A 25,037-nucleotide genomic window follows, 5' to 3' on the forward strand; every position below is an offset into this window, starting at 1 on the left:
TAATTATGGCAATGAAACGATATATGATAGAATGAATGTAAAACCAATGGTCTCCCATGTAAACTATCACATAATTCACAATAAAACATTTATTTAAAAAAAAGAAAAGAAAAAGGTATTTATAATGAATAAGTCTTGCAATATTCTATCAAGCAATCTCCAGTATCGTTTCTCTTATCAAGGCCGTATTTTCTGACTACTGAACATTCCTCTTTGTTTCCAACTTTTATATTCCAATCACCAGTAATTGTAAGTACATCTTGATTGCATGTTTGATCAATTTCAGACTGAAGAAGTTGGAAGGATTCTTCCATTTCATCATCATTGGCTTTAGTGGTTGGTGTATAAATTTGATTAATAGTGGTATTAACTGGTCTTTCTTGTAGTTGTAATAATAGCATTATCCTATCACAGACAGTATTATACTTTCATATTAGATCTTCAAATGTTCTTTTTGATGATGAATGTGACAACGTTCCTCTTCAATTTATCATTTCTGTCTTAATAAACCATATGATGGTCATATTCAAAATGCCAATGCCAGTGTATTTCAGTTCACTAGTACATTCTATTTTATTACTGGTGACTTCAATTTTCCTAGATTCACACATCCCAAATTACAATTATTAACAGAAGTTTAGATCTGTTTCTTCTCATTTTGAGTTGTTACATTAGCAAATGAAGGTCCTGAAAGCTTTTTTCTATCCATGCCATTAAGGTTATCTCTACTTTGAGTGCACTCTACGTATTAATTTTCAGGTTCTTCCTAAATTACCACTTTTAATATTCCCAACAATTCTATGATGTAATTATAGGCCCATAACTGTTTATTTGAAACCTTGGAACCAGATGTTGAATTGTGTAATTTTTCAGATTTTTAAAAGTATATGATATATATTAGACAACCATCTCCATACGTATTTTAGTAATTACTTTAGACTTAATCTTTTATAATATTTCATAGTATTTGTTTATCTATTTGGTAGATTCGCTCAGTTCCTCTAATTCTTCCAAATGGATATTGAGAAAAACACAAGGAAATATATTTATCAAGTTACACAAATATTTTAGTATTTTACTTTTATATTGTAGGTTTCTCTGTCTCTCTATAAAAAAATCCCGTTCCCCCTCAAAAAAAAAAAAGAAGAAGAAGAAAAAGAAATATAAATGAAGGCACTCAGAATGAGAATTTTATAATTCAAAGGATAAAATATCAAGGTCTAATGATTTGGCCAAAACATTCCATTTTATTCTACCCATCTAAATATTTGATGGCTTAAACCAAGGTCCCAGAAGTGTGACCCCTGGCCTCTCCCAAATCAAATAAATCTATCAGTTCATTTTCTCCCAAACCCAGACCCTTCCTTTATATAGCTTAAGTGTTTCTGCTCCTAGCCTTTCCATTACATTTTCATTTTCCTATCATCCTTCATTCCAACCCCTCCCTTACTTTTCTCTCACTTTCCACTGTCTGCTTTTTTTCCCCTCTCTCTCATTTTCTTTCCCTTGTGTTCTTAATGACAATCAAGATAGAGATTTCATCTGAGCTAGTTCCAAAAAGTTAAGTTCCCACAGATCTTTTTGTATTTCTCTGATGCCCATTTAAGGTTAAGTTTAGCTTACAGAGTGCAAGGTTATAAAATGTTCCTAATGGCCTCACAAGGACAGAAATATGTGTGTGTGTGGGCGCAAGGGAGTTTGACATCTGTGGTTGGTAACATTCTCTGTGTTCCTCGTAATTTCATCCTCACTAAACCTTCAGAGTGCATGAAAAAGAAGGGTATGTTTATTTCTATAAAACAAATAGTATCAGTTGAGTGATGGTGGTAATTAATTACAGAGCTAAATAATGAAATAATGAAAGACAATGAAATAATGAAAAAATAAGATTCAACCATAAAAGACCTAAGAGTATCAATATAGGAATTAATCTGATATGCTTTATGGCATTCTAATGAGTTACAGAATGTTTTCCTTTTCATTAACTGATAGGAAAACCTTTTTAAATCTCCATTAGTCAGGAAACATTTCTCAGCTCCCATATAAATCCATTCCAACTCCTATTAGGTATTTATTGTGTTATATGTGACGCTGTAGGATAAGTATGGATTGCTAATCACAGCTTGGTGGTTCAAACTCATCAGCTGCTTCTTGGAAACCCTATACAGGATCTCTATGAGTTGAAACTTAACAACTATGGCACTTAACAACAACAACAACAAATACTGGATGAATAGATATTAAACATTTATAAATAAATTTACTTAAGTTATTTTCCTGTATATCCTAACTTGTAATTAAAAAGTTTAAAAGAAACAAAAACTCAAAACGAATGTAGTTGTTGCTGTTGAGTGCTGTCAATTCAGTTCCGACTCAGCAACCAACTACTTCAGAAACTACAGAGTTTCTGAAATTGTAAATCATTAATGGGATTAGAATTGCATTGCATTAGGTTCTACAATAAGATGTTTTTATGGTAATTGCCTTGGGTGAAATAATCCAGTTTCATTTTACATTAAAGCTTGAAAGTTTAGATTTTATAAATCCTAACATTTGTAACTTGACTCCACAATTTTCCCATTGCAGCTGTAGATAACAATGTAAAACTAGTAACAATTTTAAAAAAGGAGCTCTGGCAGCATAGTGGTTACAAATCGAGCTGCTAACCTCAAGGTTGGCAGTTCGAAACTACCAGCTGTTCTGTGAGAGAAAGATGAGGCTTTCTTCTTCCATAAAGATTTACAGCCTCGGAAACCCTGTGCAGGGTCACTATGAGTCGGAACCGACTCCACAGTACTTTAACAACTAACAACATCAATTTAAAAAATCCTCCAAGTCTTCTTTTAGAGTTCTGGTATGATGATGTATGATAAGAACTGGACTTCTAACTACAAAGTCAGTGGTTCAAATCCACCAGCTGCTCCTTGGAAACCCTATACAGGGTCGCTATGAGTTGGAATAGACTCGGTAGCACTTAACAACGACAACAACAAGTTTTCTTTATAAAGAACTACTCACTGAAAGATGATGTCGCACTGTGGTTTAATGAGCTGGACTGTAAGCAGTTTGAACTACAAGGTTAGCAGTTCAAGCTCACCAGCTGCTCCTAGGAAACCCTATAAGGGTTGTTATGAGTCTATGAGTCAGAACCGACTTGACGACACTTGACAACAACAACAACTGTATTAATATTATCTTAAGTTAACAAACAGTAACTTAAGCATAGTTACTGTTGTTAATTACAGTTGAGTTGATTTCCAAATCCTGGTGATTCCATGTGTTCAAAATAGAATGCTCCATTGGGTTTCCAAGGCTGTGACATTTGGAAACAGATTATTAGGTTTGCCTTACAATGAGCTTTTGGGTGACTGGAGCCACCAACCTTTCAGCTAATCATTTGTACCTCCCAGGGACTTTATTTAGCAAAAGGGCATTTGAATGTTTACAGAAAGTTTACAAAAGGGTATGTGAAAGTTTTCTTTACAAAGTAAGGCTTATATGTTAGAAACAATTTATAGTAGTAATTTAAACAAGCTAGAAGAAAAATCAATTTACATAGTAAGAGTTCAACAGTCATTTAAGTCAACACAGTTGAAACAACAACTTGAGGCAGACCATATTTATTATGAAGTAATCATTGTATTTTGTCCAGAAATTCTATAGGTAAATTCATTTTTTGTCCCCCCCTCACAAAGTTTCTATTGATAAATATTGAGGTATATTTTTAGTGCTAGGAAAGCAAACAAAGCCTTAATATATAATACTGATTTATTGTCTATTTATTCTCACATATATATGAAATGCAATACTTTTTTTCCCCCCAAATGTCCTATGTTCAGAGAAAGAGGCAAAAAGAATTGTGTATCTTCTGTGCTTTGGGCACAGTTGACTATTTTATAATCAGCATGTGGCCACAAGAATTCCTTTTTTGATGTTATGCATAAAAGGTCATTGTACATATCAGCAAGAATGAGAAGAAAACTCCAAAGAGGTTCAGCTTACCCAGCATCAAGACTCAAATGAAACACTATAATCATGCCAGTCATTAGCTACCACTCAGTCTCTGTCTCCAGTCCGGAAACTAGTCTGCCAGAAGCCCAGATAGCTGGAAAAGCAGTCATGTTTATCACACGACTGATCCCACGAGGCCAATTTAAAAGAAAATTATGTGTTCTACATTAAGGAGAAAAAAAATATCTCTATTTTGCAAACATCTCTCTTAAGAAACAAAGAAGATACATTTTGAAATGCTCTGATTTTTAAAAAACAACATCAAATTGACATGTTTACCATGGCAGATTACCATATTCAATAATCCCAACATAAATAAATTATTCCTCTTGTATCTCAACTAACACATTGTTTCTTGAAAAAAAAATTAGGTATTTTTGATTAAAAAAAATAAATTGAGACTATCACTTTTAAAAGGTTAAAGTTCATGGCCTCAATGCAAACATGAAAATGACCACCACTGCCCTTCAAAGAAATTAAGTTATAGAACTTCCAAAATGTGTGTGTGGGGGGGGTGGGGATACGTAGAGGGTGCTGCTGTGTGTCATCAAGTTGGTTCCGACTCATAGCAACCCTGTATAGCGTTTCCAAGGCTGTAAATCTTTATGGGAGTAGAAAGTCTCATCTTACTCCCATGGAGTAGCTTGTAATTTCAAATTGCTGACCTTGTGGTTAGCAGCCCAACTCATAATCCACTACACTAATGGGTTCCTTAATCCAAAGAGTGGTGATGGCTGTGTGCTGTCAAATCTGTTCCAACTCATAACGACCCTGTATAACATTTCTGATACTCCTGCTGTGGTAACCTAGGATCAGTACTGGACTGAAAACCACAAGGTCAACAGTTCAAACCTACCAGCTACTCCTCAGAAACTCTGTACAGTGTCGCTATGAGTCTGAACTGACTCAACAGCACTTAACAACAATGACAGCATTTCCAAGGCTGCAAACCTTTATGGGAACAGAAAGCCTCATCTTTCTCCCATGGAGTGACTGGTAGAAAAAAACTGCTGACCTTGCGGTTAGCATCTCAATTCATACAAAGCCATGTTTCATGATGAAAATTCCCAGTGCTGAGCTCTATTTGAGCCATTAATAACATACTTAATACCAAATGTGCCATGGTATATAAACGAGTTAAACTTTATAAATGTGATAAATAACTATTTTACACTGAACTGTACGAATAAAAATAAGTTTAAAGCAATTCATTCATCGTTTTATAGTTTCTTCTGAAAATATGCTACTGTACATGCAAAATGTATGTAAATTTTTATTTGATTTCCCAAGACTGGTAAGGACTAACAAGTCTGATGACAGCTGCTGGAGAAGAATAATGTAATGCCTGGAAGCCTAGGAGCTGCAACTACCCTCTATATCTGCCAATTAGCAACTGAACTTGAAGTCAGCTTCAGGATCAAAGAGCTGCAAAGTTTACATAACTTCCAGAAAAATGAACATCATCTATACCAATTATGATTATGTTTAAAAATTTAAATTGAACTATTTTACATTCTATGGTGTTCAAATAAACTTAATGTCATTTAGAAATTTTGTATTTTCCTATTCTCAACAACTTATCTTTTTTAATAATTAATTTTCTTCCTAAAACAAAAGCATCTGGAAAAGACATTTAAATTCATCCTAAATGTAACTATAAACTCTGTTTCTTGTGGAATGTGCTTCATTTCCAAGGAATCTCAATTACCTTTGAAATAATGTAAATATCTTGATGTACATTAACAGACAAGGGTATGTTAAAAAGGCTGTTTAATATCTAACCTTCAGAATGCATATAATTCTAATGTATCAGTTTCTTCTCCAGATTTAACCTTAGTACCAAGTAACAAGGAGCTGTGGTAGCATAGCAGTTATGAGTCAAGCTGCTAACCTCAAAGTCAGCTAGTTCAAAACTACCAGCAGTTCTGGAGGACTAAGATGAGGTTTTCTGCTCCCATAAATATTTACAGTCTCAGAAACCCCATACAGGGTCGCTATGAATCAGAACCAACTCCACGGCACACCATCATCACCACCAAGTACCAAGATGAAGGTTTTGTCAGGATAATGAGTATAATTTTTAAAATATAAAGTTCTTTGCAACTCAAGGCCACTGTATATAAGCAATATCCACTCCTTATCTGCAGTATTGCACTAATATAGTTTCATATAGTCTAACGGTTCCAACAAAGAAAGTTGTATACCATTTTAAGTTGCTATGATGATGCCTGGGAAGAAACACTGCGGATGTATATAATTTTGTATCATTATATTATATTATTTTCGGAAAATATTTTATTGTGACATAATTATGTTTAACAAACATTTCATCAATTTAATAATTCCTAAATGTATAAGCCTGTGTTAATTACATGCATTATGCAACCATCACTACTATCTAGTTACAAAAGCATACTACTCTTAGTTTAAGCTTATTTTGACTCTTTATGTTGCTGTTGTCAAGTGCTGTGGGGTTAATTCTGACTCATAGCGACTCTGTATAGGTTTTCCAAGGAGAAGCTGGTGGATTTGAACCATCTACCTTGCAGCAAGCAGTCAGTGCTTGTTCTACAGTTCTAGTTATTTATACAGTTGAACTCCTTTGATATACCATGCCTCATATTTGGTATGAGGAGATTATTAACAGTTCACATAGAGAATCAACGTGGAAATTTTCAGCCATATATAGGCAAGTGAGCTTGACTGCTGTTCACATTACGGTAAATTGGTTTCACATTGGCCTGACTCACCATTCACCTGGATAAAGAAGACTATGTTGGAAGACCTATCCACCAGCCATTTTATCACCCTTTTCCTCCTGTCCTACAGAATCAGTACTGTGAACGAATTCTTACTTTAACATTGACTGTGGAGAAACTTCTTCTATCTCCTGATCCAAGGGAAGATTCTCAAACATATTAATATCATCCTCCTGGTCATATATTCATTCAGACTCTCAAGCTTCAGCCAGTCAACATATGGAATATGTCTAGAATCTGTCATTGGTCTATGGGTAGAATAGAGGTTTCTCTTGGTGAATGAGGAGGCATGTTGCTTCACTTACTATCAGCAGCCATCTTTCAAAAATAACCAACTTCAGATTCAGGCAAACAAACACACAGAGGATGGTGGAATCAAGAGAAAGATAATTAAAAAGTTAATGAACTAAGCATATCCTACCTGAAACCCAGTAGGCTCCGCACTTTTTGTAATGGGAAGTAATGTATTTCCTTTTTGGTTAGGAAAATTTAAACCTTAATTTATGGATTGTTCAACCAAAGACATACTCAACAGTGACTCCGCGTTTGAATTATTAGAATTTATCATTACTCACTCACTCAAAATTATTCACTTTTCTAGTCATAGTCCTAAAGTTGGCCTCCTGAACTGAGAGGTCATTCTAGTGGAAAATGCAGACACTTCTTTGTTATTGGTTATGCCTCTGATTCTTATCTTCCAGTTACAGACAAATAAAAAGCGAAGTATTTTTTCAGTAGAAGAATTTTCAATGAATAGCAAAAGGTATTTCACAACAAAATCGACATCTCCAAGCTGAATTTATTATTTCTTTTTTCTTACCTCTTTCACACTGTGGACCAGTAAATCCATACACACAAGCACAGCGGTTGGGTCCAATACAGCGTCCACCATTCTGACATCCATTTTCACAGACGGCTGCACAAAAACACAAGAAGTTCATTAAACAGTTCATCTCTGAGTACAATATAATTGTGTGGAGATGCTACAGTGAAGTATAATTTGAATGCTATGCCAAATTACATCTCTAAAACACAAGTTCTTAATTTCTAAAACAGAACTTTAGCTCCCACTGTGCATTTAAGTAAATATACTTGTATTTTAGTGTATGCTGAGACAGAGCTCTACACAATTCATGTAAATCACACTGTTAAACAAGTACTCATATTTGGTAAGAGTTTCCTTTTTTTTTTTTTGGTTTGTTTATAAATCAGAATCTCAAGGACCAGCTGACTTTGATGCTCACTTAGACTGTAACTACTGAATCCTCCCATTTTGGTTCTACTAATGCATCTCTCATACTTTGGACATATTGTCAGGAGGGACCAGTCACTGGAGAAGGGTATCATGTTTGGGAAGGTGGAGGCTCAGAGAAAAAGAAGAAGACCCCCAATGAGATGGATTGGCCAGGTGGCAGCATCGATGGACTCAAGCGTAGCAACAATAGTGAGGTTGGCCCAGGATCGGGCAGTGTTTCATTCTGCTGTGCATAAAGTTGCTATGGGTCGGTACCGACTCGATGGCACCTAACAACAACAACAATGCTGTAAATCAGGGAGCATGTTGGCTCTGTAGGATAAACACTGCACTGAGAACCACAAGGGCGGTGGTTGGAGCCCACCAACTGCTCTAAGGAATAAAGATGAGGCTTTCTGCTCCTGCAAAGTTTTACAGCCTCAGAAACTCTAGACAGGGTTGTTATGAATTGGAACTTACTCAACAACACTTAACCACAACGTTGTAATCTATCCAAAGGGGAAAAAAATGAATAAAATAGGAGAAAATGAAGGAAAAAGAAAGTAGTGCCTAAGGCAGGGGTGTGCTGTATGAGGTTCTCGAAATCATTTGGTCTGGCCCTGCAAGGCAACCAAAGTTCCAGCAGTCACATGTGTGACCAAATATAGCAGGCTAATTTTTAATTTGATAGTTTTGTATGGCCCACGAATGCTGTTACAAATTTTGGCAGAAACAAGGTTATCCCACCCCTTGTCCAGGGAGTTGGGTGAGGAGGAGAATAAAAGGGAAGAAAAATGTGATAAGGAAGAAGAAATACAGAAGTTAAGCCAATAAACAGAAAATACAAAAGTCAGAGAGAAAAGAAATGCAGTCAGGAAAAAGCAGGAAAGGGCAGTATGAAAAGTTGATGGGAGGAGAATACTTTTAGCTTAATAAAACACTAAATAAAACAGGTAATTTGAGAGAAATATCTAGTTAAGTGTGGAGCTGTTAAGTGCCCTCAAGTCAGTTCCCACTCACAGCAACCCTGTATAGGGTTTCCAAGGAGTGGCTGATGAGTTTGAACTGCCGATCTCATGGTTCAATGTTTATCCTACAGTGCTACAGGTTATATCCTACAGTACATACAGATTATAAAGGAGGTGGGGAGGCACCCAGAAAGCCTCACTCTTCACCACAATAAGTTACATTAATATAAAATTAACTCACAGTGTGAATATTTCAACAAACAATGACATATACAAGCAGCACACACTCCCTTGCACTAGGTTTGATATGTGACCTGGGAGGCCAGGATTTGGGTTGGGTTGGGTTGGTTTGTGGCCAGGGCCCAGAGGGTCCGCTGAGTCAGATCTGAAGCTAATCAGACCTCCCTCAGACTGTACAACCCTGCAGGGTAACTCAGCTCATCAGTCAGTACTCCCAGCAGGAGAGACTCCACAGAGTCACTCCTTCGAACCCTTGAAAGTTAAGTACTGACAGCACCTGAATTCAAGAATCATGTTTCCCAGAGAAATGTCTATCTCTGAACCTACCATCCTGAACAGAAACATTCTGTCCTTACAAATGAAAGAGAGGATGATCAAGTATTCTGTTGTCTATGTGCAAAACTTAGAAGAGAGACAATAATTATTTTAAATTAAAGAAGGGAACTTAGTGGGCAAGACAAATTTATGTACACTTAATTGAGGTACATCTTAAAGTGGAATGCTCAGTAGATGTACTGATATGCAGGAAGCATGCAAAGGCAATACTGCTGATATTTCCTTGCCAGGAGTACTGAACCAAATTACCTAGCATCACGCAGAAAGCAGTGTTTCCTATTCTGCTGATTGTTGTAACACGATGTATTTGGGACAAAAGGTATCTTTCATTGAAAGCACCACTATGCCAATGTTGCTGTTGTTGTTGTTCGGTGCCATCAAGTTGGTACCAACTCATAATGACCCTATGTACAACAGAACAAAACACTGCCCAGTTCTGGGCCAACCTAACAATTGTTGCCATGCTTGAGTGCACTGATGCTGCCACTTTGCCAATCCATCTCGTTGGGGGTCTTCCTCTTTTTCTCTGACCCTCTACCTTATCAAACATGATATTCTGCTCCAGCGACTGGTCCTTTCTGACAATATGCCAATGGCCTTAGAATATTTGTCTGCCATTACACTTTGATCAAAGGAGTTTTGGTAGCGTGGTGGTTACGAGTCGGGCTGCTAACCTTAAGGTCAACAGTTCAAAACTACCAGCCGTTCCATGGGAGAAAAGTGAGGCTTTTCTGCTCCTGTAAAGATTTACAGTCTCAGAAACCCTATGCAGGGTCATTATGAGTTGGAAGTGACTCCACAGCACATAACCACCACCACCACCATTGCACTTTGATCATGGGCAGGATTCTGGGTGCTATTGTATAAATATGGAGCCCTAAGAACAACACCTTTTAAGTTGAGTCTTGAACACAGCAGTGTGAGTCACAGGTTCTAAGTAGCCTTTTCAACTCACCCTTGAAATATGGGGTTGTTGTTGTTGTTGTTGTCAGGTGCCATCGAGTCGGAACCGACTCATAGCGACTCCATGCACAGCAGAACGAAACAATGTTCGATCCTGGGCCAACCTCACCACCGCTGCCACCCCCGAGTCCATCAATAATGCCACCTGGCCGATCCATCTCGTTGGAGGTCTTCCTCTTTTTCTCTGACCCTCCACCCTACCCAGCATGACATCCTTCTCCAACGATTGTTTCCTCCGGACTACATGTCCAAAGTAGGAGAGACGAAGCTTAGCCATCCTGGCCTCCAAGGAGCACTCTGGCTGCACTTCTTCCAAAACAGATCTATTGGTTCTTTTGGCAGTCCATGGCACCCTCAGTATTCTCCTCCAACACCACAACTCAAAGGCATCAATTCTTCTACGATCCTCTTTATTCACTGTCCAGCTTTCGCATCCATATGAGGCTATTGAAAACACAATGGCCTGGGTCAGGCGCACCCTAGTCCTCAAGCTGACATCTCTGCTCTTCAATACTTTAAAAAGTTCCTGTGCAGCAGATTTGCCCAGTGCAATACGTCGTCTGATCTCTTGACTGCTACTTCCGCGAGTGTTGATAGTTGATCCAAGAAGAATGAAGTCCTTGACAACTTCAATCCTTTCTCCATTGATAAGAATGTTGTTTATTGGTCCAGTGGTGAGGATTTTTGTTTTCTTGACATTGAGATGCAATCCATATCGAAGGCTGTGCTCTTTAATCTTCATAAGTAAATATTTCAAGTCCTCTTCACTTTCAGCGATCAAGGTTGTATCATCTGCATATCGCAGGTTGTTAATGAGTCTTCCTCCAATCCTGATGCCACGTTTTTCTTCATAGAACCCAGCTTCTCGTATTATTTGCTCAGCATACAGGTTGAACAAGTATGGTGAAAGAATACAACCCTGTCTCACACCTTTCGCAATTTTAAAACTTTCAGTGCTCCCATGTTCCGTTCGAACAACTGCCTCTTGGTCTAGGTACAGATTTCTTAGAAGTACGAAATATGGGGTAGGCAGTAAATTAGACAAATAAAGATGAAAACAAAAGGAACAAAGACCACAAGGAACATGAGAAAGATGGGGCTGTACAGGAATGTGGAAGAAACCAAAAACTTGTAAATGACTCTTAAACAGTATGTAATTCTGGAGATAGAGTCACTAGGATTTAAAAACGTCAATAGTTATAGATAAACTGCAAAAAGTTAACATTAATGTAATGTAATTATAATGTAAGGAATATTCCTTAAGTATAACAACCTGTATAACACTTAAACAGAAGTCAGTTTCTCACACATTCTGTCATTTTAACTATGCCAGGTTTTAAGACCTGGAGTTCGGTTGTGGTGATGGAGGGTAAGCACTGCATCACAAGTTCAGTTTGAACGGCAAGGGTGGCAGTTGGAAACCCTATACAGAGTCCCGGAGTTGGAACTGACGCAACTGCATTGAGAAATAACAACAATCTTTAGGACAAGCAGTAGGTTGCTGACTATGACACTCAGGATTTATCTTTGAGAGACCAGAAAAAAGGCTTCTCTCAGGGTTTTCCAAAATGTTGCTGTTAGGTGTCATCGACTAGGTTCTGACTCATAGTGACAATATGCACAGTAGAACAAAATACTACATGGTCCTATGCCATCCTCACAAACACTGCTGCTGCCACTGGGTAGGAGACAGCAAATTTAGTGATACTTACGTAAAAGATATAATTTTAAAAGATATTTAATTAAAATCTCATCTCTTGTTATTTACTTTCAAGCTGTCACTTCTGTATTCAATGAAATGAATTTCAGTATCACATATTTATTCCTTCTTGAGGAATTTCAAACACACATTGGATTCACACTTCAGTTATTTATCACAATCTGGAGTCCTGTTGTGGTGCTGTGGGTTAATGCACTGCACTGCAAAGTTGTTTTGAACTGTAAGGTGGTTCAAGCTCACCAGCTGCTCCTTGGAAACCCTATACAGGGTCACTATGGGTCGGAACCAACTCGACGGCACTTAACAACAACAGACCAGCAGTTTTCAAAATGTACTTAGGGAACTACAAGGTCAAAGCTGCTTTCATAATAAGTATAAGATAGTATTTGCCTTTCTCTTATTCTCTCTTAAGTATACACTGGAATCTTCCAGAGGCTATGTGATTAGCACAGTGGTTATGAGTCAGACTGCTAATCTCATGGTCAGCAGTTTGAAACTACCAGCTGTTCCACGGGAGAAAGATGAGGCTTTCTGCTCCCATAAAGATTTACAGCCTCAGATACCCCGTTAGGGTGGCTATGAGTTGGAACTGACTCCACGGCACCACCATGTGATAAATCCTTAATTAACTATTTTCGTTGTTATATGCCATCGAGTCAGTTCAGACTCATAGAAACCCTATATAAGTTTTCCAAGGAGTGGCTGGTGGGTTTGAACCACCAACTTTGTGTTTAGCAGTACAGTACTTATTCTATAGCACCATACTAGGAGTCCTAATTACTTATTACTGTTATTGTTTAGTGTCATTGAGTAGGTTACGACCCATAGCAACCATGTACAGGGTTTCTGAGAGCAACTGCTAAGCTTGAACTGCCAACCTTTTAGTTCAAACCAACTTTGCAGTCCATCACAGTAATCTACTCCTCCCTCCCTCTTTCAAATATGTGAGACCACATTTCTTTATGCAGTTTAACCAAAACAACACATCCTAAGAGGCTGAGTGCAGAAACCACTATGAGAATTCAGCTATCTTCTACTAAGCCAGATAATTGGAAGACTTTCGAAATGTAAAGCAATGTCTCTTTTCTCATTAATTTTGTTTGTTTGTTTGTAATATATAGTTGTTGTTCATAAAAAAATGTTTTAGGTTAACACGTAACATGAGTTCACACTTAGGTTTATCTTATAAATAAATATTAGATTAATAAACTAAGTAAATATTACTAAAAATTATGTTTTCATTTACAATACTATACACATAAATATAACCAATAGGAACAAAAGGTATCTGGGATTCTTATGTTTAAACATTTAAGAAGTCCTCTGAGCTAAAAGGTTGCAACTCATTGGCACAGATATTTCCTTATTTTCTTCTTAGGTGAAAGTGAGTGCTTTCAGGGAAGGGATCAGAATCTGTGTGACTTTATATTCCTGTCTCCTATATAGTTTTTATTATACCATAAGTGCTTGCCACCTGTCAAATTTTCATATTTTTTCCCATTGTTGGGGACACAGAATCATGCACTGAATAGATAATGGGCTCTGAGGTCTTTGCCACTTCCTAGCCACCTCATCTTTCTAATTCTGTTTCTCTGCCTATAAAATAAATGAATAGTTACTATACCAGCAGCTGACTACCCAATAAGCAAGGCTTATTGGCTTATTTACTAATACATACTTTCCCGTGGTGAAAAACATGTGAAACTGCGCACTATAGATTAGTGAGAAAGCACAAGGAAATCCCATTTATCTTACACACCAGGAACTTCATCACTGTCAAGGATTACAAAATTTAATAAAGGCTTTGATTCTGTCAAAGTGCTGTGGGGTAGGGAAAGAGACAGATGCCAGCCATACCTAGAAACAAAATCTTTGATGTGGTCAAATGGAAGAATTAAAAAAGGAAATTGTTTGCAGCATATTAATAAGTACAAGTAAGCCAGTGTTTACCTTGCTTACTGGGTAATCTTACACTAGTCCATCCCACAGGAGTTTCAAGACTAAATAAAATGCTGTGTAAAACAAAGTGAATAGTGGGTGAACATTATAAGGACTCCTGGTGTGGTGCTTTCAGTTAACGCACTGGAATAAAAAGTCAGTTTGAACCACAAGGTCAGCGGTTCAAGCTCACCAGCTGCTCCTTTGAAACCCTACACAGGTTTGCTATAGGTTGGAACAGACTCAATAGCACTTAACAACAACAAATATCCATCTTAATTCCCTTCCTCTCTTTTATTACAGATTATTTGTATAGAAAACAAAAGCTTGTTTACAGTATACAAAAAACAAAACAAAAAACTCACTCATCTATGCCAATAAAGAGCAGAAGCAAAAGAGAAGCCAGAAATACAGACAAAAGTATGAAATATAAGAGCTAAATGTTCTTTTCAGTGAGTTATGATGAAAATTATTCTATAAAATAATATTTTTGCCATAAATCATAATGGAGACAGAAATTTATATTTCAACTGGAGCTGAGAGGAAACTCAAGGATGTTTAAATTTCTATCATGGACACAATGCTGACCACCCAGGAAGTAAAAAAAAAAAAAAAAACATGCTCAAACCTGGTATTGAGATTAAGACAAAGGCAGGGGAGAAAGTTTTACTACAGATAGAAATGTGAGCAGTTCTTAGCTACCTACTTCAATCTGGGACTGTGCACCCTGTATTATGGGAGTTAGTTTGTGAAAATGAATGCTGATCATATACTACAGATACCAAGCATTGAAAGAACAATTTTACTCAACAAAATGTTACTGGGCACCATGCTTTTACTGGGCATCACACCTGGTGTGGCACTGTAGGATAAGCACTGGACCAAATGTAAGGTCAGTTTGAACCACAAGGTTGGTGGTTCAAACACACCATCCGCTTCTCCAAAATCCTGTATAGGATCATTGTGAGTTGGAACAACTCAATGGCTCTGGTAGCGTAGTGGTTACAAATCGGGCTGTGAACCGCAAGGTCAGCAGTTCAAAACTACCAGCTGTTCCGCAGGAGAAAGATGAGGCTTTCTGCTCCTGTAAAGATTTACAGCCTCAGAAACCATGTACAGGGTCGCTATGGGTCGGAACCGACTCGACAGCACTTAACAACAACAACAACAATGGCATTAACAACAACAAATTCTGTCCTAGATAGAAAGGCAGGTGCATATTTTTTTTAGATGACACCTGTACTTCTTGGCATAGGGACAGCCACGTGAATATGAGTCAAATTTGAAATTATGGCTGCTATGTTTACCAAAAAAAAAAAAAAAAAATGTATCAGGTAAAAATAACACTCTAAGCCAAGTTAAAATGTTAAAATGGGGAAAAAAAGCTCTGTGACTCTAACATGTTGTTTTTGTTAAGTACCGTTGAACCAGTTCTGACTCATAGCAACCTTGTGTAGAGTTTCCAAGGAGTGACTGGTGGGTTTGAACTGCTGACCTTGCAGGTAGCAGTCCAGTCCTAATTCTACAACACTACACCAGGCTCCTGACTCTTATTATTTTGTTGTTGTTAAGTGTCGTCATGTCTAGGATAGGACTAAATAAATCTTTACTATGGGTGCCACCTTCATCATTTATCTTCCAAGACACCACACTCTTCAAGTATTCTTCCTGTCCTGATGTGCATTATTTGTCACTCCTCTCTGCTGGCTCTTCTTCTCTTCCCCACCTCAAAATGTTGACATGGATAAAGGCTTTAACTTCAAGATGACTACATCAACTTTCTAGTGTTCTCCACTGAGGCTACTATTTAAAATGATATCTATATAAAAATTCAGTCAGTAAGCTCTCAAATTCATGTATAACTTTCCTGTTAGGATATGAGTTCACACATCTTTGCAATTGGAGATCTAGTCAGCTAAAACCAAACTATCTACAGTTGAGTAGATTCTAACTCATGGCAAGCCTATGCATTTTATAATAAAACTGCAATCCTGAGGGTTTTCATTGGCTGTGAACTGTTGGGCATGGATCACTAAGGCATCTTTGAGTGGATTTGAACCATCAACCTTTCAGTTAGTTCTTGAGTACTTAACCATGTAAGCCACACCAGGACATCTAATAGAGACCACAAATTAACAAATCCAAAAAAGAATGCTTGCTAGCCCATTCCTTTAGCCCCATTCCATTCCATATTCAACTCACTCCCCAGTCATCCATGTCACCACCATTCAACCAGGTGATCCACTAATCCCTCTAGATGTCACTTTTGAACTTTTCTTTTCCTGTTTCCCTCACCCACCACCCACAGTCCATCAGCACAGATTTCCTCCCACACATTCCAGCTCTAGAACCACCTAACACATCTTCAACAACATCAGCAGCTTCTATCACCAGCACCACTGCAGTAGCTTCCTAAGTGATCTGTTCATGTGCTCCCTTGTCCTCCATGCAATCCAACCCCAAATAGAAGTCAGAGTGATTTTTCAAAAATATATTAATAAAATTGTAACACTATACTGCAAAAAATCCTCCAATGGCTTTCCATAATATTTGTTATTATTGTTAGGTGCCAGCACACAGGTCCCAGTTCATAGTGACCCTACGCACAACCACAAGAAACACTGCCTGTCCTGCACCATCTCCACAACTGTTGTTAGGTTTCAGCCCATGGTTGCTACTACTCTGTCAACCCCATCTCATTAGGGTCTTACTCTTTTTTCACTGACCTTCCACTTTATGAAGAATGACATCCTTTTCCAGGGATTGGCCTTTCCTGATTGTTGTTGTTACTGTTAAGTGTCATCAAGTCGATTCTGATTAACAGTGACCCTGTATAGGGTTTTTCAGGAGCAACTGGTGAGCTTGAACTGCCAACCTTGCAGGTCAAACAACCCTGCAGTCCATTGCATTTATCCACAGTGCCACACCTTGCCTGATAACATGTCCAGATTATTGGCAGGTCAGACTCACCAGCTGTCCTTGGAAACTCTACACTGGGTTGCTATGAGTCGAAACTGACTCGACGACACTTAACAACAACAACATGGGCATAATATTGAATAATGCAGAAAGCATCAAAAGAAGATAAAAGGTAATACACAAATTCACTGTATCAAAAATAAAATAGACTATGTTCAATCATTTCAAGAGATAGAATATGATCAAGAGTTAATGGTGATGAAGGAGGAAGTCGAAGGTGCACTGAAGGCATTGGTAAAGTACTAGACTCTGGGAGTTGATGGAATACAAATATAAATCTTTCAAAAACTGGATGCAGCCCTGGAGGCACTCACACATCTATGCCAAGAATATGGAAGACAGCTACCTAGCCAACTGATTGGAAGTTATCCATATTTGTGTCCATTCCAAAGACAGGCAACTCAACAGAATGCAGAAATCATAAGACAATACCACAAATATCACATCTAAGTAAAATTTTACTAATAATAAATCAAAAACAGCTGCAACATGTACATTTTATCTTCTTTTGATGCTTTCTGCCAATCTTGTGATTCAAACTGACCTTGCAGTCCTGCACCTATCTTAATCCTTCATTATTTTAAGTCAAGTCTTGAATGTTTTCTTCAGTTCTTTCCGCTTGAGAAATGCTGAGCGTTGTCCCTCCCTTTTGGCTTTCTAACTCCAGGTCCTTGCACATTTCATTATATTTGACTTAGTCTTTTCAGACTGCCCTTTGAAATTTTCTGTCCAGCTCTTTCAACTTCCTCAAAGTCTCTTCTGACATCCATTTTGTTTTTTTCCTTCTTTCTTGTCTTCTTAATGGCCTTTTTTCCTTCTTCCAGTATGATGATCTTGATGTCACTCCTGAACTCTTCTGGTCTTCTTTCATTAGTGTCTAGTGCATCAAATTTGTTTTTGAGGTGATCTCTAAATTTAGGTGAAATATGTTCAAATTTTGGCTCTCGTAGAATCACTTTTTCTTCAGCTTCAGCCTTAACTTGCACATGAGAAATTGATGGTCTGTTCTACAGTCTGTCTCCAGCCTTGTTTTGACTGATAATATGGAACTTTCTCCCTGTCTCTTCCTATACATGTATTCAATTTGATTTCTATGTATACCATCTGGAGAAGCACATATGTATAGCCATCTTTTATATTGTTTGAAAAATGTATTTGCAATGAACAAATCACTGGTCTTGCAAAATTCTATCATGGAATCTCCAGCATCGTTTCTATCACCAAAACTGTAGTTTCCAACCACTGATCCTTCCTCTATGTTTCCAACCTTTGCAATCCAATCACCAGTAATTACCAATACATCTGGAATGAATATTAGATCAATTTCAAACAGAAGAAGTTGGTAGAATTCTTCAATTTCATCATCAAAGGCTTTAGTGGTTGGTATGTAAATATGAATACTTCATTTACTTTATAATCACTGGTTTTAATTGTTGGTATAAATTTGAATAGAATTAACTGGTTTTCCTTGTAGGTATACAGATATTATCCTATCACAGACTGTATTATACTTCAAGATAGATTTTGAAATGTTCTTGATGATGTATGTGACTCCAATCCTTTTCACTTTGTCACTTCTGGTTTAGTAAACCATAGAATCTGTCAGATTCTATATAGCAAATACCAGTCCATTTTGGCTCTTTAATCACATAGTATATCAATCTTTATGTGTTACTTGTTACTTTTGACAACTTCCAATTTTCCTAGATTCATATTTCATCCATTCTATGTTCTGATTATAAATGTTTGCAACTCTTTCCCCTAATTTGAAGTTGTGCTCCACCAGCAAATTAAGGTTCTGAAAGCTTTATTCCATTTGTGTCCTGATTAACTCTACTTTGAGGAGGCAGCTCTTTCCTAGACATATTTTGAGTGCTTCCAACCTGAGAGGCTCATCTTCTGACACTAAATCTGACAATATTCTGGTGTTATTCATCATGTTTCAATATGCAATACTCTGGTGTTCCTCTGAGTATTGCCAGTGTTCCACTGCTATTCCTAAGGTTATCAGTGGCTAATCTTTCAGCAGTAGTCTGCCTCTTATTCTTCCTAGTCTGCTTTAGTCTAGAAGCTCAATTGAATGCTGTCTACCAAGAGTGTACCTTGCTCATATTTCAAAAACTGGTGGCATAGCCTCCAGCATCATAGCGACATACAAGCCACCACAATACCAGAAATAGATAAACTAATGGAGGTCCTTATAAATACTGGGTTCATAATAAGTTTTTGCCCTTGTTCTAGTTTAAAAAATGGTGGTATTGTATAACATTCTAGAAATAATACCTCAACGCACAAAGAATACAAAGGAAACAAAAGAATAATAAAAAAAATAATAATTGCTCTAATTGTCTATTTTACTACTGTCCAGCTCTTTCCTGTTCTTGTCTGGCTAAACTTAGCTTTCAAAAGTTATTTGGTTGGCCTCTCCATTCTTGCTAAACCTGGTCTAAATGAACTGCACTGTCTTAAATGTATTAATGCTTCCCAAAGTGTTCAATGAAGTTCTTTCTACAACCAGTCAATTTCATAATATCTTAATAGCTTTTGCCATATCTGATAACCTCCCAACTATACAAGGAATCTGCAAAGGACAGCTCACAGGCCAAAACTTGCTCACCACTTGTGTTGTCCTTCCCTTAGGCTATGAGTAGTTTTTACTTTTAAGATACTGAAAAATCAAAAGAATATTTCTTAAAACATAAAATATATTAAATTCTAGTTTTATTGTTCGTAAGTAAACTTTTGTTGAAATAATTCATACTCATTCATTCACATGTTCTCTATGGCCATATTGAGCTACAATGTCAGTGTTGAATATTTTGACAGAAATCACAAAGCCTAAAATATTTATTCTCTTAACTTTATAGACAAAACTGGCTCATCCCTGATTCTGACAAAAGTATTTTCCTTTAAATTGACTCACCTAATTTACTTGAGAGTATTTTACAATAACACTTGACATTACTATTATGGATGGAAAATGATAATTATCCTACCTAGGACCATTTTTAAATAAATTCAATAGTAGAATATAATTAATTAAAAACAAGCTTGTTATTGATTCTTGTATGCCTGAAACTTGGTCTATGCTAAATACGGTAATGAGCAGTTCTCAGTAAGGTCTTCAAGATTAGCAGTAAACCTAGACTCTATGTATTAAATCAGATGAATACAAATGACCTGGAAAGGCAATTTCTTGCTATTTCTAATTCATCTTTTATGTCACATCCTCCTGCTAGTCCACACTTGGAAGTATGTGACTTCCCACGCAAGTCCCACAGTTTTGGGGATGCTAACCAACGAATCGGGCTGTGAACTGCAAGTTCAGCAGTTTGAAACTACCAGCTGTTCCGTGGGAGAAAGATGAGGCTTTCTGCTCCTGTAAAGATTTATAGCCTCAGAAACCCTGTACAAGGTTGTTGTGAGTCAGAACTGACTCAACAGCACTTAACAACAAACAACAACCTACATACACATATGGACTCCTGTTGTGGCACTGCAGGATAAGCACTAGACTGTGAACCACACAGTCAAGGATTCAAACCAACCAGCTGCTCCTTGGAAATTCTATATATGGTGGCTATGAGTTGGAATAGACTTGATGGTGCTTAACAACAACAACCTATGGTATTCCCTACTGGTGTGTTCCAAGTCAACAGCTTCAATCTTGCATTTTGCTAAAAGAGTCTTTCCTGATCTGTACAGAATATTCTCCACTAAGAAAAGAGCTTTGCTAGATTAAAGCTCCTTCTTTCAAAATGACTTCTGATTTAAAAAATAATTTCACACTGTAGTACTGAATCTATTCACTAAAGAAAAGTGCAATTTATAAGATTGGCTTTCCTCAGGTTGATTTTGAGGTCTCTTTAAAAGCTATGTTGTTAAATGCCATTGAGTCAGTTCTGACTCATAGCAACACTGTATAGGGTTTCCAAGGAGTGGCTGATGTGTTTGAACCACTGATCTTGCAGTTTAAACCAATCTTGAGATCAAGTGCTTATCCTATGGTGCCACACCAGGACTACTTCATATATATATATACATATGTATATGGTGATGGTGATTATGTGCCATGGAGTCGGTTCCGACTCACAGCAACCCTGTACAGGGTTTCTGATGCTATAAATATTTACAGGAGCAGAAAGCCTCATCTTTCTTCCGTGGAACAGCTGGTAGTTTTGAACTGCTGACCTTGCAGTTAGCATCCTGATTCGTAACCACTATGCTACTATATATATATATATATATATATATATATCTCAGATTATGACTTAGGATGCAATACCCACTAAAGCAACTTATTGATAACAAATTGAATCCAATGTTTCCTTACGTTGTCCACAGTAAGTTCCAATATAACCCTTCTGACACTGGCAATGGTCTTCCGCACAGGTACCTCCATTCATACATCGAACACTGCACTGCTGAACTGCAAAGTACAAAAAAAGATATAAAAACATCACTCAATAAAATTCATAATGGGTGATGTGTAGAAAACTAAAAATCCAATTCAGAAGTAAGCACTACAACCCATGTATATCTTTATTATTTTTATTCATACATACTTGGACATATCTAGGTTATGTTATCTGGCATATATTTAAAACACATGACACTTTCAGTGTTTTAGACAATAAACTGAAAGTGTCCAGTAGTAGCATCATTTCTAGTATACTGGGGAACTTATTCTTTATTTAGAATACAGGTATTGGGTGTCACCAACGTGCTTAATGCTGAGCAGCAATGTTAGATCTGGTTTCCCCTCTCACGGAGGTTGCAGTCCATTGAGGAGAGAGACAAAACACAAGTACACAAAAACCACAAGGTGATTGATTATATGCTGTAAGTTCTTTGAAGGCTACTAGTTTGTGAAGGGAAAGGTGTGGAGCTGAGGAGAAATTTAGATACAGGAGCCAGACAAGACCACTGTGATAAGGCACTAAAACTGACTGAAAGCATGGGAATGAACCAGTCATGAGATAAGCCAGAGCAGAGATTCACAGGAAGAGAAAACAGCAAATTAAAAGACTGTAGAAGGGTAAATTAAAACATCCATGTGGGTAAAATAAGATAGACTGAGAAAAGGAGACCTTGGAGAAGTAGCCAAAGTTCAGATAACCAAAGGCTTTGTCCATGGAAGAGTTTGCATTATATCCCAAGTGTTGACTGGGAGTCAGTGAAAGGCTTTAAATAAGAGATTGAGGTGATCAGACTTCTTATTTTAAAAGACTAAGTGCTGCCCAAAGAATGGGTTTGAAGCAGTTAAGAGTATTAGATGGTGACCTCACTACTCAATTTCAAAATTTATTACACAGTTACAGTGGTCAAAATAGCTTGGTACTGGTACAATGAAAGATACATTGATCAATGGAAGAGAATCAAGAATCCAGAAATTAACCCCTCTACATACAGCCTTTCAAGAAAGTAAGGCAGCACAGTAGGCACTCACTCATCTCTGCCAAGAAATTTGGAAGACAACTATCTAGCCGACTGATTGGAAGAGATCCCTATTTGTGCCCATTCCAAAGAGAGGTGGCCCAACGGAATGCAGAAATATTCAGACAATCTCTTTGATATCCCATAAGAGTAAAGTTTTGCTCAAGGTAATACAGAAATGGCTACAATCATACATTGACAGAGAGCTTCCAGAGGTACAAGTCAGATTCAGAAGAGGCCGTGGAACGAGAGAAATCATTGCTGATGTCTGATGAATCTTGGCTGAAAGCAGAGAATATCAGAAAGATGTTTACCTATGCTTTATTGACTACACAAAGGCTCTCAATTGCATGGATCATGACAAGCTATGGACCAAGAAGCAGGTGTTCAAACAGAACATGGGAACACTGAATGGTATAAAATTTAAAAAAAGTTGTGTGACAAGGTTGTATTCTTTCACCATACTTATTCAACCCGTATGCTGAGCAAATAAAATGAGAAGCTGGGTTCTATGAAGAAAAAAGTGTCATCAGGATTTGAGGAAGACTCATTAACAACTTGCGATATGCAAAGGATACAACCTTGCTTGCTGAAAGTGAAGAGGATTTAAAACATCTATCGATGAAGATCAAAAAGCACAGCCTTCAGTATGAATTACATCTCACTGTAAAGAAAACAAAAATCCTCACCACTGGACCAGTAAACAACATTCTTATCAATGGAGAAAAGATTGAAGCTGTCAAGGATTTCTTCTTCTTGGATCAACTATCAACACTTACGGAAGTAGCAGTCAAGAAATCAAACGACGTATTGTATTAGGCTAATCTGCTGCACAAGACCTTTTTAAAGTGTTGAAGAGCAAAGATGTCAGCTTGAGGACTAAGGTGCACCTGGCCCAAGCCATGGTATTTTCAATAACCTCATATGCATGTGAAATCTGACCAGTGAATAAGGAAGACCGTAGAAGAATTGATGCCTTTGAGTTATGGTGTTGGAGGAAAGTATTGAAGGTGCCATGGGCTGCCAGAAGAAACAAAAGATCCGTTTGGAAGAAGTGCAGCCAGAGTGCTCCTTAGAGGCCATAATGGCCAAACTTTGACTCGCATACTTCAGACATATTGTCAGGAGGGACTAGTCACTGGAGAAGGATATCATATTTGGTAAGATGGAGAGACAGAGAAAAAAAGGAAGACCCCCAATGAGATGGATTGGCCAAGTGGTAGCATCAATGGACTCAAGTGTGGCAACAGTAGTGCGGCTGGCACAGGATTGGGCAGTGTTTTGTTCAGCTGTGCATAAGGTCTCTATGGGTCGGTATCAACTTGATGGCACCTAACAACAACAACAACACATACAGCCAACTGATTTTTGACAAAGTGCCTAAATATATCACATGGGGAGGTGATAGTTTCTTCAGCAAATGGTGCTGGCAGAACTGCAAAGTGATATGCAAAAGACTGAAACACGCCTTACACAAAAATCAACTCAGCATGAATTAAAGACCTAAATGTGAATCCCACAATTATGAAGGCCATCAATGAAAAAATAGGGACAAATGTGAGGGCACTAATTCAGGCCATACACAGACTACCAAACATTTTGAAAACTATACAAACAAAAGCAGACAAAATAGATCACTGGGACATATTAAAAATTAAAAACTTATGTGCATCAAAATACTTCACCAAAAGAGTAAAAAGAAAACCCACAGAATGGGGTTTCCAAAAATCTTTGGCAATGACACATCAGACAAGAGACTCATTTCTAAAATATATAGGAAACTACAACAGCTCTACAAGAAAAAGACAAATAATCCAATTTAAAAACGGGCACAGGACATGAACAGACACTTCACTCAGGAGGAGATCCAGGCAGCCAACAAACATATGAAGAAATGTTCATGATCACTAGCCATAAGAGAGATGTAAATCAAAACAACAATGAGGTATCATCTCACACCAGCATTAACAGCAAAGATCAAAAAAGTAGAGGACAATAAATGCTGGCGGGGATGTGGAGAGATGGGTATGCTCTTGCATTGCTGGTGGGACTGCAAAATGGTCCAACCTCTCTGGAAAACAATATGGCGCTTACTCAGAAGGTTGGAAATAGAAATACCTTATGATCCAGCAACTCCTCTACTTGGTATTTACCCACAAGAAATGCGAGCCATAAAATGAGTAGATATCTGCACACCAATGTTCATAGCAGCATTATTTACAATAGTAAAAAGATGGAAACAGCCTAAGTGCCCATCAATTGAAGAATGGATAAACAAACTGTGGTACATATACACAATAGAATATTATGCTATCTTGAAGAATAACAAGGAAACCGCAAGCCACTACATAACATATATGAACCTTGAGGTCATTATGTTGTGTGAACTTAAGTCTGTCACAAACAGAGAAATACTGCATAGGACCACTACTGTAAAAGACCAAGAAAAAGAA

The 25,037-nt window shown here is 37.5% G+C and overlaps 1 protein-coding gene across 1 annotated transcript in view; it reads right to left on the reverse strand.

The window, feature by feature from the left end:
• The window catches only part of FBN2 (fibrillin 2), a 393,529-nt gene that overhangs the window by 352,180 nt on the left and 16,312 nt on the right, over positions 1 to 25,037 (reverse strand). The window contains exons 4-5 of the mRNA XM_006870689.1: positions 21,482 to 21,577; positions 7,591 to 7,686 (exon numbers count right to left, since the gene is read on the reverse strand). Coding sequence (XP_006870751.1) covers positions 7,591 to 7,686; positions 21,482 to 21,577 — 192 coding nt within the window. The remainder of the gene's footprint in view (positions 1 to 7,590; positions 7,687 to 21,481; positions 21,578 to 25,037) is intronic.

The sequence above is a fragment of the Chrysochloris asiatica genome, unplaced genomic scaffold (assembly GCF_000296735.1).
Source record: "Chrysochloris asiatica unplaced genomic scaffold, ChrAsi1.0 scaffold00147, whole genome shotgun sequence".
In the NCBI taxonomy this organism is placed as follows: domain Eukaryota; kingdom Metazoa; phylum Chordata; class Mammalia; order Afrosoricida; family Chrysochloridae; genus Chrysochloris; species Chrysochloris asiatica.